We start from the raw sequence: 17,928 nt of genomic DNA, 5'->3' as shown, positions 1-17,928 counted from the left end.
GCCAGAACCACTGCTCCAGACAATGGAGGAGGCACAGAGCACAGACTCACTCTCCTCCTACTGGGGCTCTGGATCCAGGGCAATGGAAGACATGCAGAACACGGACTCACTTTCCTCCTACTGGTGCTGTGGACCTGAGGTATTGGAGGGGGCACAGAACACAGACTCACCCTCTTCCTACTGGTGCCGTGGACCCAGAGCAATGGAGGACACACAAAGCATTGACTCACTCTCCTCCTACTGGTGCCATGGACCTGAGGTAACGGAGGACACGCAGAGCATGGACTCACTCTCTTCCGACTGGTGCCGTGGACCCAGGGTAATGGAGGACACACAGAGCACAGACTCACTTTCCTCCCACTGGCTCCTCAGACCTGGGGCAATGGAGGACACGCAGAGCATGGATTCACTCTCTTCCTGCTGGCACCATGGATCCAGGACAACAGAGGACACACAGAGCACAGACTCACTCTCTTCCTGCTCGCACCATGGACCCAGGACAATGGAGGATATGCAGAGCACAAACTCAGTCTCTTCCTGCTGGTGCTGCAGACCTGGGGCAACAGAGGGGGTGCAGAGCATGGACTCACTCTCCTCGTACTGGCGCCTCAGATCCAGGGGAATGGAGGACACACAGAACATGGACTCACTCTCCTCCTGCTGGTACTGTAGACCTGGGGCAATGGAGAGGACTGAGAGCACAGACTCACTCTCTTCCTACTGGTGCCACAGACCCAGGGGAGTGGAGGGTGTGCAGAGTGCAGACTCACTCTCCTCATGCTGGTGCCATGGACCTGGGGCAATGGAGGACACTCAGAGTGTGGACTCACTCTCCTCCTGCTGGTGTCACAGACCTGGGGCAATGGAGGACACTCACAGCGTGGACTCACTGTCCTCCTGCTAGGGCCATGGACCCAGGGCAGTGGAGGAGGTGCAGGGTACAGACTCACTCTCCTCTATTTTATTTTATTTTATTTTAAAGAGAATAGAATTGTTTAAACTGTACTTGATGGGAGAATCTGTTCAGAGTTCTCAAGACCAGAAATGCTGGTAAGAATGCAGCTGGTTAGGACTTCAGAGCATGTGTGTTACCCCGTGGCAGAAAATTTGTCTGCATTTTGCTCATGTTCAGAGACTTCCTGAGACTGAGACTAAAGGCAGGGGACTAATTTATGTTGTGTAAGAAATTTTAAGGCAGTATAATGTTGAAGTGGTGGGATGGTTACTGTTGGGGGCTTTTAGCCAGATCTATGTTGAGAATCAAGAGCAAATGGCCTAGTAAAATGATTTAAAATGTTTTGAGTTTGGCTAGAAAGGAAGCTTCAGTAAAGATGTGGACTAAAAAGATGGACCAGAGGAGAACTTGGTTGCTGAGAAAGAAGAGGACAATAGGAAAGATGACCTGAGGATATCACAAGAGGACAATAGGAAAGATGGCCTGAGGATATCACAACAGCCAGGAGGGTTCCACCTTATGCAGCCACAAAATTGCAAGGGTGAAAGACTTTGCTTTGAGAAGAGAGCCCCAGAGAATCATATTTCAGAATGGGAGTGGCCTAAAGAATGAGTTCCTCAGAATTTGGTTCATAGTACTCAACAGTCCAGGTCAAGATAGAAGGAAGCCTGGTTACTGCTCCAGCTGGTGGCCAACTTTGGCATCATCCATGTGGCGGTGGTTTTAGGTGCATGCAGAATGGAATCACTGTGGGGTAAGGAAGGCTTCCATCAAGATTTCAGAAGAAGGCCTGGGAGGCCAGGCAATGTACTCTTGAGAGGGCAGTGTGTGAAGCTGTAAGTATGGAGCCAAAATTTCGGTGGAGACCCCATCACGTTGGAGAAGCCGCCTCCAATAAAGCTTTGTTCAATAATGCCTTTTCTTTCTCTGTGTTCACATCCCTTTTCTTCTGTGTTTAATCTCCCTGTTCCTGTCTCTCAGAAGGATACCTGAAATGATATTTAGGACCCTGGTGGATAATCCAGCATAATCTCCCCATTTTGAATCATTAATTTATTCAAAATATAGAATGAACAGAGTTTGAGAAGGAAGGAATGATAAGGGGCAGAGAAAAAAGGGGAAAGGCCAATCATTGGTTTAGGGTATCTGCCTTCTTTTTTGTTTCTTTAGATAGGGTTTTGCTATGTATTCCAGGCTGCCCTTGTACTCACTATGTTGCCCAGGCTGGCCTTGGACTCAAGTTGATCCTCCTGTCTCTGTCTCCCCAGTGCTATGATTAAACTTGTGCACCATGTTGCCCTTCTCAGAATATCTTTCTTCTAAACCAGAATGGTTGGTGGGTGCCGTGATCTCAGCACTTAGGAGGCTGAGGGAGGAGAATTATGCATTTGAAGCCAGCCTGGGCTATACAGTGAGAATGTGTCACAAAACACAACATGACAAAACAAAATGCCTTAGGCCAGGCATGGTGGTGGCACACTTGTAGTCCCAGCCCTTGGGAGGCTGAGGCAGGAGGATCACTGGGAGTTTGAGGCCAGCCTGGGCTACAAAGAGAGTTTAAGGCCAGCCTGAACTGCATCATGAAATCTTGTCTCAAAAAGACAAAAAAGCCTCTTTTTTAAAATTTTCATTTTTATTCATACATTTGTGTATAATACATAATGAGAACATTCATTGTGGGGAGTTAGTATATGTACATAACAAATCTTAATTCTTTTTACAACACTTTTCTCCATCTCACTCTTTTCTAGGGAAATATTGGGGAACTGTGAAACAATATTTTTCTCTGAAAAATTTGAAAACAGAACACAGCACACATTATACTATGAATCAGGAATGTGAATGCTGTCACTCTCTCTATTCAGGAAGGAAAGTTATCTGAGTCACACAAACAGGATAAAAATGACTTGTGCTGTTGGCTTTTGATGATAGTCATGCAGATATTTATTACTTACTTTAAACATGAAGACTAGCATATGAACCAAAAATAATGATACAGAAAGGATCCTTAAATTAATCACACTTGCAAATATCTTCCTTTGTTCTATTTTTTCCAAATAAAGTCACATTTTAAGGGTGCAGAGATGGGAGTCCTCTGTATCTGAGTACTTGTCTTGTATGGATAAGGCCCTGGCATCATCCTCAGCATGAAACAAAAAAACAAAATCACACAACAAAAAACAAACAAAAACACCAGCACACATTTGTATGTGTGTACAACTGTCTGGTCTCCCTTAAAAATCCACCACAGCTCAGTTATGAATGCTCCACCCTGCTGATGTTATCTAATCCTAAATCACCTCCTAACAGCCCCACGAGTAAACTCCATAGTTAGATTATTTCATCCTTTTCTTTTGAGACAATTGTTCAGGCTGACTTTGAACTCATTACCTCATGTAGCCCAAGATGGTCTCCAATTCACAGTGATCCTCCTGCCTCAGCTTGAGTGATAGAATTAAAGGATTGTACAAATGCACTTTACAACCATTTACTTATTTTTTTCTATCATTTATTTATACCAGTATGGACTCATAGATATTTATTTTATACTTTGGGTTATAATCAAATCCTATCTCATTTTCTATCCATTTTATTGCTCAGATTCTTTCAACTTTGGCTACTGGAAACTCCTGAGTCATTTGATACACTCTCTTCATTGTGGTTTGGGAACAGTTTGGTAAGTTTGATATAGATAAAAACCAGAAAACCACAACCAGATGAAGACAGTGAACATATACTCCTCACTCCCTAAAGATTCCTCAGGACCCTTTGTAATCCATCCTTTCTCCTCTTCTCCTAACTCTCCCACCCTCAGTCAACCAGGGAGCCACTTTGTGTCACCATAGATTTGTCTGTGTGGCCTAGATGAACGAAACTGTGTATCAGTTTTTTCCATACTTGGAAGTGAACACAGAGCCTTTGCATTGAGATACATTTCATCTTTAATCCTTTTTAAAATTTGATACATATTCTTCTTAAGTTATGCAGCTGGGCTCACATCTGCAATCCTCCTGGCTCCCCAGTGTGCTTGGATTTTAGACATGTTCCCAATTCTGGTCTGAGGAATCCATTCTTATGAGATATGCTGCATAGGAAAAGAGGGAAAAGGAAATAGATCCAGACAGACCCAAGGAAAACCCAGGGCCAGGAGGTCACAGAGTATGTGTGCATGACGCTGGCCCCTGAGTCAGACATTCCGGGAGGTGGTTATAGTCTTTCAGTCCAGAGTGGCAACGATGGCCTAGCGAGTTCCAGACTTTCCCTGGAAAGAGGCTCTGATCTTTCCTATGCATGAGAAAGTGCAGTCCTGACTATCTGTTCCCAGTCCTGACTATCTGTTCCCAGTGGTCCTCACAGCAAAATAGAACTGTACAGCTGGCTTAGTTTGTTTCTGCTACTCTACCAAAACATCACAGACTGCATCATTTTTAAGTGACAGAGGTTTATTTCTCACAATTCTGGGGACTGAAAAGCTCATAAGGCCCCATCAAGGTTGGTGTCTGTCCTGTTCCACGGAGTTGGCACTGTCTAGGTGTCCTCACATGGTGGGAAAGATGGAAGGACAAAAAGGGCCTAAATAGTTCCTCTTTTGAGGCCTTTGATGAGTACAAGCCCCTCTCACAAGGACTGATTTAACTGCCACCTAAAAGCCCCACCTCTTGATACTACCACCTGGGGTCTTGTGTTCCCACTTATGGGTTTGTTGGACACACACACATGCAAACCATGGAGCCAAACCTGGTGGAGCTTTCTGCTCCTTTACCTGGCCTAGGTGCAGGAGCTTGTGCCAACTTGCTTAGCCCTCAAATGAGTGCTGGGCCCAGATCAGGGCAAGGTCAGGGAGCAGACTGAGGAAGTGGCAAGGACAAAGGATGGTGGTGGGCAGTGCTTGGGTTGGTAGGATCACAGAATTTCTGGGTCTGAGAGATGGGCAGGGACAATGACCTCACAGCTCAGGCTGAGCAACCCTCCACCATACTGGGCCTGAAATGTGCTCATACTTTGGTCTAGGACTCTAGCAACAGCTGGTGCCTTATTGCTGGTAGTCCTCTGCACCCCTGGTCATCAGGCAGGAAAGTTCCCAGTGCTGGCCACAGCTTGAAGGTTTGTGCAAGAGCAGAGAAGCAGAATGAACAAGGCAATTATCATCTTGGTAGGACAAAATGAGAACTTTACCAAGTATTTTGGCAGAGGGGCTGGTCATGGGGATTCCTCCTGAGATTGAACAAATGTGATTCATCTTATGCCAGGATCCAGTAGTTGCCAGGTGAGTACAAAACAGGATCTCCCAGGCATCATTCTTACTAAGTTCCCAGCCTTTCCCTATTAATTTTCTCATTTAATTCTAACATGTGTCAGTGCTGGAGAAACCAGTCATTATGCCTACATGAATATGGGAAAACTGAGGTTGAAGAAAGCGACAAGAGAGCAGATGGAGGATGGTTTTCCAGGCCTGGAGAACAGGTTGCTTTGTAAACAGGTCAGACATGCTTAGCCAGGTGACTATGAGGGGAGATCTAGCACAAAGTGTGGGCAAGGAACCAGGTCAGTCCCTCCTGCTCAGCCAAAAGGCTCTTGTTCCATTTAACCAGAAAAGGGAAAAGGTGTCCAGAGATACCCCTTATGATGTGTACTGGCCTCATTAGTATTCTTGACAAGGCAAGAGAGACTCCATTTTTCTGTTTTTAACTCCATAGTAAGAGAAGTCACTAAAAGTTCACTTAAGCTGTAGTTCACCCCAGTCGCCTTGGTTAGTTATCAACTCAGAGCAGAGTTATCAAATGGGAACAGAACAAATAGGACAAATTGGGAAGTGGGCTAAAAGTTAAACTACAGTGGTCACTTGGAATTCGGTTGTCTGACCTTCTGGGAGAAGTAAACTTTGTAATAATTGTGTAAACTTTGTAATAAATTCTCGTAAGATTCCCAGAAATGAGGCAATGGTTACTATGGAAATCTAAGATGTACTGAAACTGGAGGTGAGACCCAGATCAGCATGGACATCTTTTCTGGCTCCTGATTAGAGACTGTCCATCAGCCGGCTTCAATAAATCTTCGTTTGTTCCTGCCTTTTCGGTTTTCTTATGAGTGTCTTTCTCGATGGACTTGCTTGCTGTGTCATTCTCTCAGGATAATATACTCATTCCTGTGTCATATGGAATTAAATTTTTCTCATCACAGAGACATATGTAAAGACTGGTGCATCTGTTGTCTAAAACAAAGTTTCTCATGCAACTGGCATAGGAAACCTAGTCCTAAGACATTGTATTTTTTGCCTCATTTTTCTGTAAGAAATCCTAGTTCCATTCTTGTCGCTTCACTCCCACTCAAGCTTTCATGTGTCAGAAAACTCAAATATGGTAACTTTTCCTCATATTAGTCATCAGAAAGAGGCAGGGAGCTGGAGGGTAAAGAGGAAACCAATGGATATCTCAGGAAGTTTTTTCATGGCTCTGGGGACAGATTCTTGTCTGTCCCACCATATGGAAGGGCAAAGGGGAAACATGCTGCCTCTGTATTTTCCTGCTTGTAGGAGAGGCCCATAGGCAGCCCTTCAGGGTTGTCTGCCATGATCTTTCTGGCTTGTAGGGCTGCCTGGTGAGTCCCACCTACAGTTATTTTTTTCTTGTTTCCTTGGAGCCTCTTGGGGTTGCTTCTCTAATGCTATCACACTTGCTCCTTCTATCTTATTTGGTTCTGGTATTATGATAATTTTGGCCTCAAGCTTCTCCTCCTAGCTAAAATGGTATGTGAGTTATAGTTGCTAAGGGACATGTCCAGATATTTAAATGTTCTATGACTTCCTTGTGTATGTTGTAGGTCCCCAGATATAATAATCTGTAGTGAAAAGTTTTGAGTGAAGCCCAGCTCTTGTGTTCAAGCCCCTTTTTCTGTTTCCTTAATCTGTTGAAGGATGTCGGAGTAGCTATGTGCCAGGAACAAGGGCCCTTGTTGTGGGCATGGACCACAGATTTCTGCATGAGTAGAAGGGGTGCCTAGACCAGTCAATGACACAAAGTAAGAGAGCTGACCTCCTGGGAAGTGTTAGAACTTTGGGGTACCAGCAGAACTGCACTCCTTGGCATTTTTGGCTCTGGAGAAATGGCAGAGCTGCCAGTCATGGGAGATTCTAACCCTGGCTAACAGGGCCGAGATGCCATTTTGGACAGTTCTGGCTCTGGGACACAGGGTAGACTGCACATGCAACATGACTGCAGCATTGGGTGGGCTGCACATGTGGCCTGATCTTGATTTGGGGTGGGCTGTGCATATAGCAGAACCATTGTTTAGGCCAAGCTACACATGCGGTGTGACCTTGATGTGAGGTGATGGGAACCAAATATGATCTCTTTTTTTTCCTCTCTCTTTCTGGATTTTTGAGAAAGGGTCTCATTATGTAGTGCAGGTTGGTCTTGAACTCACTTGTTCACTGTATAGCTCAGGACAGCCTTGAACTTATAGCAATCCAACTGCCTCAGCCTCTTGAGCACTAGGATTATAGGTGTGTACTACCATGCCTGGCTCTCTATCTCTTTCTAAAAGAACACAAGGGAGATATCAATTGTGTGTAGGGCATCTGTGGTGGATTAACTAATGATTAATTTGTAACACCCAGCTGAACTCATGTTTCTAGGTGTGGAGGGACCACCTGAGGATTGTTGCCAACAGCATAAAAAGGAGAACCAGAGGGGAAGATGGTGTGCTGTTGATTCTTCTGGAGAAGCCTGTTCTGCTAGCTTTCCTGTTATGAACTCAGCTGTTCTCACCACTGCAGGAGCTCAGGTCCTCACTGTTGCTGAGGATGGCTGTGGTTCTTTTCAGGGGAGCTCTGGTCCTTACTCTGGGTGTTGCTTCCTGGTCCCAGTGCAGATTCCTCAGCCTGCTGGCACAGGTCCTTCATCCCACTGATGCAGATTTTCAAGATTCCACCACTGACATTTGGGCCTTCCCAGTGCAGATCATTGAAACAGACTTGTGTAAGACATTGTTGTGGGCTCTAGGTCTCCAGCTGGACTCATGTAGGACATTGCTGTGGGATCCATTGCCGTGAGATCCAGGGCCTCAGCTGATCTCTAGTGTGTGGACAGATTTCCTGAACTCTTTGCATTTGATTCTTTGAGGGGAATATTATAAATAATCTTATAAATTATGTGTCCTGTATTAAATCTTTTCCCTTGTAAATCCTGACTACAACAGCACCTTAATGATTATTGGTAACTGAATGGCTGTCCTCAAAACATCACTTTTAGTTTTTAGTTTTTAAACTTGGGATCCATTTATGATAAAATACTTTAAAATTTGATTTTTCTCCAAATGTAATTTAAGGAATAAAGGGAGAAGACATCAAATTTAGTTTTATAAAATGAACCAAGAGCCTGTCTAGGAAATCTACAGCTCTTCTTTCTTTTCTCCTTGGTTGTATATGTGTGATGTTGTTTTTTTTTTTTTTCTTCTGGTACCAGGAATCGAACTCACGACCTTGCACTTGCCAGGCAGGTGCTTTGCCACTGAGCTCAATCCCCAGCCCCTTGTGTGATGTTAATTAGCAGAAAAAAGGTACAGGAAAATAGCCCAAGTATTAAAGGAAACACGGTTATGACTTATATAAGGAAAAAAAAGTGTTAACTGATAACCCTATTTTGACCAGTCTATAGTTATAAACCTATAACTAAGAAAAAAGATGATTATAAGTCAGCATGGCCAATGCATCTGAGAGTGCAGTCTGATTTAATGTAATTGTTTTGTTTTCTTGTCTGTTCCCCCACCTGTCAACCAGTTTTAATAATTTAATAAAATACCTGTGCTGGTTTGGGGGATATTTTGCAAGGTGAACAATATAATACATGACAGATATTTTATAAGATTACTTATAATAGTCACCCAAAGAATCATATACAAGAGAGTGCAGGAAATCTGTCCACACAACATAAGACCAAGAATACAGCTGAGGGCCTGGATCCCATGATAATGTCCTGCATGGATCCAACTGAAGACCTAGAGCTCATAACAGTGCTTCCCACGAATCCAGCTGGAGGCCCAGAGCCCATAACAATGTCTCATGCAGGCCTGTTTTGTGGATCTGCGCTGTGAAGGCCCAAAGGTCAGTGGCGGAATCTAGGAAGTCTGTGCCAGCAGGATGAAGGATCTGTGCTAGCAGGCTGAGGGATCTGCACTGTAACCAGGAAGCAATGCTCGGAAGAACTAGAGCTCCCCTAAAAGGTACCACAGCCATCCTCAGCAACAGTGAGGTCCCCTCCTCCTCCGATGATCAAGATGGCCGAATTCCAACACAGCAAGCTTCTCTAGGAGACCAGCAGTGCACCTTCCTCCACCCCGCGAGCCAGGAAGGGATGCTCAAAGAGAGGACCAGAGCTCCGCCAAAGTGAACCAAAGCCATTCTCGGTGCCAATGAGGCCCCGAGCTCCTCAGAGGATGAAAACAGCCAAGTTCATCAGGAAAGCCAGCATGACAAGCTCCTCCAAACCAACCAACAGCTCCTTACAGCTTCTACCAGCTCCCAACAGCTTCTCTCAGCTCCCAACAGCCTCCTTCTCCTTCTCCAGTCTTGGCTCTTATGCGGCTGGCAACAATCCCCAGGTGGGCCTCCCACACCCAGCACCACGCTTACTCAGTTCAGCTGGGGATTATAGGTAGACCAGCAGTTATCAATCCACCACAGGACCTGCAGCCTTTCTTTAAAAGAAAAAAAATTCTAGCTCATATACTTTTTCATTTTAAAGAGAAGAAAAAGAAAAATAGAAATAAAACCAAGTTGCAAATCAGGCTAATAGGAGAGTAACAATAGTTGATACATTGTGCATTGGTATCTTCATAGCAGTTGCTCAGAGTACAAGATATAGGCATGAAATAATGTCCAGACAGATCTTTATTTTTAGTGAACTAAGAGACACTAGCTGTATAACCATCTTAACTAGCTTGTGTATATGTATATGTATATATGTGTGTGTGTGTATATATATATATATTCCTTTTTCTTTTCCTTCCTTTTCCCTTTCCCCCATCAGTTTCTCTTTTCTTTTTAACAGTTTCTTCCCAATTCACAATAGTATTGTACATTTGGATTTTATTCACTCATTCAGCTTCTCACAGTAGTGGGACAATGTGATGTTTACACATGTGGGTCTGATTTGTTTCACTTATGAGTATGGTCTCAAGTTGAATCCATTTACCTATAAAAGCCTCAAGTTTATGCTTCTTTATGGTTGAGTAGTACTCCATTATATAAAATAAGCACATGTTTTTATCCATACCTCGGTCGATGGGTATTTGGGTTGTTTTCAAGACTTAGCTATTACAAATTGTATTGCTATAAACATGGGTGCACATATATTTCTGTAGTATGATGTTTTTAATTCTTCTGGGAAGCTACCCAGAAAAGGAATAGCCAGCTGTCCCTCAGACAAAAGATTGAAAAAAAGAGTTGAGAAAATCAGGCCCCCCATATTCAAAGTCCCAATCTAAAAATGGGCATTTGAGATGACCACAAACTTCTCAGATGAAGAAATACAAATGGAAAATAAGTGTATGAAAAAATGTTCAACATCATTGGTCATTTGAGAGATGTAAATTAAAACAACACTGAGATTCCATCTTATTCCAGAAAGAATGGCTGTCATCAAGAAATTAACCAAGAACTCCTTCTGCTGGCGGGGCTGTGGGAAAAAGGAAACCTTCTCCACTGATAGTGGGAGTGTAGACTTGTGTAACCACTGTGGAAATCAGTGTGGAGATTCCTCAATAAACTAGGACTAGAGGTCTCATATGCATTTTTTTTTTAATAAATGAAGGAAAACATATTAACAGACATCCATTTACAAAATAGCATAAGAACAATACAAACAAAACAGAGTTACAGACAAAGTTGCAGGAAATTAACCATGGTTGTTGTATTACTTATTGATATCTTCAAAGTGGTTTCTCAGGAAAACAAACGAGACATAGAAGATTGATCAAACAAGTAATCATTAACTGTTCCTTTCTGTAGAGAAACAGAAGACAGTAGTACAACTATGTTAGCTATCCTGTATATACATACTTACATAATTTCGCCTTTTGCTTTCATATACAGTTCTTTATCTTTTTCTTCTTATAGACTTCTAGCTTTGTTAGGGCTTTCTGTAAAAAATTATACTTATATTTAAGTGTAACTAAAGTCATTTAAACATTAGAGGGTAAAAATTGCTAGGCTCAAGGCTTACATAAATCTTGCAAATAAGGTTAAAGTTTAATAACGAAGGCTGTATATGATTTAGGTCAATATGTGTTTTTCTGTGTGATAACTTTCAGGTATATATTATCCTCCAAAAGATCTACTTAAGTTGGTTTATAGCAAAGTGGACACCCATGGTATAGTCCAAATGCTTTTTATTTGCAGTTTAACAGTGAGATAATTTAATTCAATGATAATATCAGAGTAAATTTGTCTTTAAAGTTGGTGGCAGGCCCCTGGTTGGGTGGTTTGGTGTCTGAAGGTGTGCTGGAACCCCACTGGCTACTGCACACCTTGCTTTTCACATTTGGAAAGCTTTGGCCACACCAAGGCACTCTGGTGCTAAGTCCTCCTTGTAGATGCTGGAGCTGGTACCCATGTGTGTATCTACACTGGCTGCAGCCACACATCCTGTGGTTGTCCTACTTCAGGCCTAAGGGTGAGCAGTGGGCCTCTGGGTTGTGCTGCCAATGTTCCTTGGGGACAAGTGGCAGTTGGCAAGAAGTCTCAGCATGGCTCTGTGGAGGGAGTGTTGTACAAATGGACCAACTACCTGAGCAGTTATCAGTGGTGGTTCCTTCATGTGGGGAATCTATTAACCTACTACAGTTCCTCTGAAGATTCCTGGAAGGGTTGCAAGGAGAGTATCCAAATGACAGTCTGTGAAGTTAAAGTTCGTTCCATAGATAATGTCCACATGGACCTGACTATCCCTGGAAACTGTTTCTACCTGAAAACCAGCAGTGTGGCTGGTAGACTTGTGGTCAGCCAAGACACACCTCCTTAGAACCAGGAGGAGAAGTAATTGAAAATTAACATGTCATGACTAAGAGAACTAACATGACTGAATAGAGGAGCCGTGTCTTGGAGACTCAGAGAAGGTCAACTAAAAACACAGGTAACTGGAAGAAGAAGAGGGTCATACACCTTGAGGTAAAAGATTAATTTGAAAGAAGAGATTGTAGATCAAACAAAACATAAGCACAGGAATGTATAAGAGGGGGAGCAGTGCTGCAGGATAGTCGCACAGGGCCTCAGCCTGTGCCTATCATGGGAACAGCTGAGAAGTTCCCAAATAGCTGGAAAAATCCAAGCCTGGCAGGAGAGACTTAGGGCACACAGGCCCTTTGCCTCACTGACCCTTCTCCAAACACAGAGGAGGTGGTGGCCTGGCAGCATTTTCACCAGCACACGCCAGGAGCAAGTGACCAGAGACAGAAGCTAGTCCCTCTCCACCTGCCCCTTCATTCTTGGACTCTGAGTGGAACAAACAACCACTGTTAGGAGTCTTCAGTATTGGAACCTGGGGGCGCCAGGAGGCTGTAGTGTATCCTACGCCAGCTGGCATGGTCATGCATCACACGGAGCTAACACTGGTCTGGTGTGAGTCCGTACTCAGCATTCTGGGCTACACCCAGCTCTCACTGCCTCCTCCAATTCTAGACCTTTCAGGGTCTCTGTCTGACATCTAGCACCAGTCTTCAGGCCCCCTGGGTTTACATGGGGTGTTCTAAGCTTGTATAAATCTCTGCCTGCTACACTTGGGCTGTGACAGTTCCATTCAGCACCAGGGACACTGCCTCCACTCTGGGAACAGCAGAGTCTTCACCCTACATTCTGTCAGTTTTGCAGTCAGGGTTTACAAAGGAAAGGATTTAATATAGGACACATAATTTTATAATATTCCCCCAAAGAGTCAAATGCAAAAGAGTGTGGAAGATCTGTCCACACACTAGAGACCCAGAGAATCCAGCTGAGGACCTGGATCCCATGGCAATGTCCTGCATAAGTCCACCTGAAGACCTACAGCCTACAACAATGTCTCATGCAAGACTGTTCCAAGGATCTGTGCTGGAAAGGCCCAAAGGTCAGTGGTGGAAGTTAGAAAGTTTGCACCAGCAGGATGAAGGATCTGGGCCAGCAGGCTGAGGGATCTGTACTGGAGCCAGAAAGTGATGCTCAAAGTAAGGACCAGAGCTCCTCTGAAAAGTATCACAGCCATCCTCAGGGATAGTGAGGACCCAAGCTCGTCTGCTGATGAGAATATCTGAGTTCACATTAGGAAAGCCAGTGCAACAAGCTTCTCCAGGAGAATCAACAGTGCATCCTCTTTCGCTCTAGTTCTTTTTTTTAATGTTGTTGGCAACAATCCTCAGGTGGCCTTCCACACCCAGCACTAAAATGATTCAGTTCAGCTGGGTATTCTAAGTTGGCCATTAGTTAATGCACCATAGCCAGAGTCACAGTCAGTTTCTGCCTAACACAATAGGCTAGTCTTTTGCCTGGGTGAGCAGCAAGGGTTAAGTACCTACCTGTTCTATCTGATACTCTGGACACATGTGTGAGACACCACCCAGTGCCCAGTATCCTTACTGGGCCTGCAGAAATCCCCTCAGTATAGTCTTGGGGAGATTTGTTTCTCCTTTGTGCAATGGTCCTTCTGCTTCAGCCTCCCAAGTGCTGGGATTACAGGTATGTGCCACCACACTCAGTCCAGATAAATTCTTTAATGAATATAGATGCAAAAATTCTCAATAAGACACTGGGAAACAGCATGCAGCAAGTCATCAAAAAGATTATACACCATCAAGTAGGATTCATTTGAGGGTTCAACATATATAAATCAATAAATGTAATATACCACCTTAGCAGAAAAAACCATATGATCATCTCAATAGATGCAGAAAAAACATTTGACAAAGCCCAACACATGTTCGTAATAAATACCCTAAATATTCTAATAGGAGGCCTTTATCTCAATTCGATAAAAACCATCTATGACAAACCAATAGCCAACATCATACTAAGCCATCAAAAACCTAAAAGTTATTACTCTAAAATCAGAAACAAGAGAAGGATTCCCACTATCACATCTCCTGTTCAATATAGTTTTGAAAACACTAGCCTGAGCAATTAGACAAGGTATAGAAATAAAAGACATAAAGGTAGGAAAGGAAGAAGTTAAATTATCATTATTTGGTGTTGACATGATACTTTACATAGAAGTCCCCAAAACCCCACCAAAAGACTTCTAGAATTAATAACCAAATTTAGTAGCATAGCAGAAGGCAAAATCAACACTCAAAAATCAACACTCAAAAATCAAACTCAACAATCAAAATCAACACTCAAAAATCAATAGCATTCCTATACAAGAATAGCAAACTCAGTGAGAAAGAAATTGGGGAAGCAACAGCTTTCACAACAGCATCAAGAAAAGTGAAATACTTAGGAATCAATCTTTCAGAGGATGTAAAAGATCTATATATTGAAAAGATGTCAAAGACCTTTACATTGAAAAATACAGTACTCTGAAAAGAGCAAAGAAGATACATACAAATGGAAAAATATCCCCTGTTCTTGGATAGCCAGAGCCAATATAGTGAAAACGGCCATACTTCCAAAACTGTTATACAGATTTAATGTAGTAGCATACCCATAGAATTAGAGAAAACAATACTTAATTCACAGGGAACCAAAAGAGACCTAGAACAGCAAAAATAATTGGGCAACAAGGGCAAGACAGGTGACATCACAATCCCTGATTTGAAGTTCTTCTAGAAAGCTACCATGATCAAAACAGCAAGGTACTGGCACTCCCCCGCAACACAGAACAAACAACCTCCCCAACAAAAACACCCTGAAAGACAAGTGCAACTGTAGAGAAGATACAGAAACAACTCCAAGCACTCTGCTGCCTTATCTTTGACAGGGGCCAAACACCTTCACTAGAAGAAAAATAGCCTTTTTAATAAGTGGTGCTGGGAAAACTGGCTTTCCACATGCTGAAGATTAAACCTAGTCCCACATACTAAACAAAAATAAAGATGAATCAAGATCTAAATATTAAAACAGAAACACTTAATCTACTGGAAGATAGAATGGGGAAAACTCTCAAAGACATATGTGTAGGCAAAGACTTTAAGATCACAACTCTGATGGCACAGGAAATGTTACCAAGAATCAACAACTCAGAGCCACATCAAATTGAAAAGCTTTTGCGCAACAAAAGAAATTATCAACAGAGTAAGGAGACAACCCACAGAATGGGAATTTTTTTTTTACCAGCTTCTCAGGCAAAGTACATATTTTCAGTATATGATATTTACATTCATCTTGGGGAGTGGGTATGCATATACAGCACAGCTTGTTTCTTTTTCAGTCCTATTTTCTTCCCACCAGCTTCTCACCCTCCGCCTTTAAATCCCTTTCCCCATTTTATTGTTGATGTTATGGTTATTCTTAGCTCACGTTTATGACATATAATGCTCATATTCCTTGAGTTTATTATTTTTTCTTCCCCTCCCCCTCTCCCTTCACTTTCAGTCTCCTGGACCCCTTCTCGTCTGTAAAAGATTTATCCTCTCATTTCCTTCTGTCGATCTCTTATCATTCTCTTTGTTTTTACTTTGCCTTACCCAAATGAGAGACACTATGCTGTATTTAAGCTTGTGTGTCTGATTTATTTCACTCAACATTCTCCAAGTGCATCCATTTTCCTCCAAATGTCTCTAATTTTTCCTTCTTTATAGTTGTGCAGTATTCCATTATACATAGATGCCACATTTTCTTTATCTTTGGTGGGTATACTAGCTACTTCCAGAATTTAACTATTATGAATTGTGCTGTTAATGAGTCTTTGGTTGATCAGTATTGCATTTCTATATCTGTTTTCATGAGAAGCCACTTTGAAGATATCAATATGTAATACAACAACCATTGTTAATTCCCTACCACTTTGTTTGTAACTCCGTATTGTCTGTACTGTTCTTTTGCTATGTTGTAAAATGTTGTCTGTCTGTTAATGTTTTCCTCCTTTTATTTTTAAAATAAAAAAAAATTTCTATGCATGTATCATTGTAAGTGTGGTGTCTTTAGCTCTTTGGGGAAGATATCTAAAAGGTGAATAGCTGGGTCACGTAGAATTTCTAATTTTTTCTGGAGAAATCATCACACTGATTTTCACAATGGTTTTATTAGTTTGCATGCCCACCAACAATGTAGGCATGTTCTTTTTCATCATAGCCATGCCAGTATTTGTTATTCTTTCATTTCTTGATGATTGCCATTCTTTCTGGTATAAGAAAAATCTTAGTGTTGTCTTAATTTGAATTTCTCTAACAGCCAGAGATGTTGAACATTTTTTCATATATTTGTTGGCCATTTGTACTTCTGCTGTGAAGTGTCTGTTCATCTCACCTACCCATTTCTTAATTGGGTCTTTTATTTTGGGTGGTATAATTTTTTGAGCTCTTTATATATTCTAGATATTATTCCTCTCTCTGAGGAATAGCTGGTCAATATTTTTCCCATTCTTTAGGTTGTCTCTTCAGTTTACTGATTGGTTTCTTTACTGTGCAGAAGCTTTTTCATGGCATCTTGGCACTCTTCCACATTCTTAGTATCTTGTTATACTGGGGTTTCAGTGTTTGGTAAACTTGACCCATGGTGTTCGCTTCCATTAAAATGGATTTTGTTGAAAATATCAAGAAAGTAAATCACAGAAAACAGTGCTGCGGGAAGAAGAAGCCAATGCAGCTCAGGTTAGGAACTGAGCTACTGAAGCCCTCTTGTGGCTGAAGAGAGGTCTTAAATTTTTATAGATATTTTAAAAAAGAGGGGAAAAATGGCTAAAAGGAAATCCAGGGGCTGGGGATTTAGCTCAGTGGCAAAAGTGCCTGCCTGGCAAGCGCAAGGTCGTGAGTTTGGTTCCCAGTAACGGAGAAAAAAAAAAAAAAAAAAAAAAAAGAAATCAGCCCTCAGTCATGCATAAGGTAAAACTGTGTAGCAAAACCAAAACTGGGTAGTTCCCTGGGTTTTTTGTGTTACTCCTGAGGGCAGCTCCATCTTACAAATATTTTGTGCTTGTGTTAACCGTAAAGGAAAGTGGCCAGCAGGAAGTAGCTTTAAAGCTTAAGCATAGCAGTGGAGAGGGAAACCAGCCTTTATCTTCCTTCCACATAAAAGCAGCTGACCGTGCTGGACACTTCATATGAAAACCTCAGGCTGGTGTCAGATGGGGGTGACAGCTGCAAGACAGTCATAAAGTTTGCTGAAGTATTGCATTGCCCTGCTTAATTTCCAGTAATAGCTCCAGTCCTCTCCAAGCTTTCCCTTTGGGGGAGAGAAAGGAGGAGGAAAAACAAGGGCTTTTATAAGTAATTTAAAAAGATATATGCTTTTGAAAGTCAAAGTTCTATATATTTCATGCCAGTGGTCCTACTGGTAACCAGTCATAGCTGTTAGAGAACTGAACTGTAAGTAGTATCCGCAGATTTAACAGATGGATTTGTTTGTATTGTGTTTTCTATTGTTTCTTTTTAGTTTTAATGGGCACCAAAATCCAAGCTGCAAATGAGCCATTTTGTATCAAGGACTAAACTTTATAGCCCTTGTTTAACCATCTTAGAATTAGACTGAACAGCAGGAGGAGCATCAGTTATAGAGCCAGTGTAGGGAAGGGGTTTGGGCATTGTTGTGAACATGTGATTGTGGGAAGATCCGCCGTCTTTCCTGACAGGTGAGAAATCACGGTTTGAGATGACTGGCGGACAGAATGGGAGAATTTTGACAGGTCATTTGAGATGACACCTATCTTGTGTCCACCCTTTGCCACACTTCATACATTACCTCAACTGGACCTCACAAGAACACTGTGACATTCAAGGAGATTTTGTTCCAACTTCCAAAACAATGTTTAGAGTTATACGCTCATAAGTAGAGGGGGCAAGTGATTTTCAAG

At 42.3% G+C, this 17,928-nt stretch overlaps 1 protein-coding gene across 1 annotated transcript in view; it reads right to left on the bottom strand.

Moving 5' to 3' along the window:
• Nucleotides 1-237: 237 nt before the first annotated feature.
• Nucleotides 238-17,928, bottom strand: part of LOC102024394 — a 108,586-nt gene continuing 90,895 nt past the window's right edge. Inside the window, exon 7 of the mRNA XM_013509383.1 lies at nucleotides 238-674. Coding sequence (XP_013364837.1) covers nucleotides 238-674 — 437 coding nt within the window. The remainder of the gene's footprint in view (nucleotides 675-17,928) is intronic.

This window comes from Chinchilla lanigera, unplaced genomic scaffold (genome assembly GCF_000276665.1).
Source record: "Chinchilla lanigera isolate Chin_1 unplaced genomic scaffold, ChiLan1.0 scaffold00169, whole genome shotgun sequence".
NCBI lineage: Eukaryota > Metazoa > Chordata > Mammalia > Rodentia > Chinchillidae > Chinchilla > Chinchilla lanigera.
Note: the sequence above shows the minus strand (reverse complement) of the source record. Positions and strands in the feature narration are given on the sequence as shown.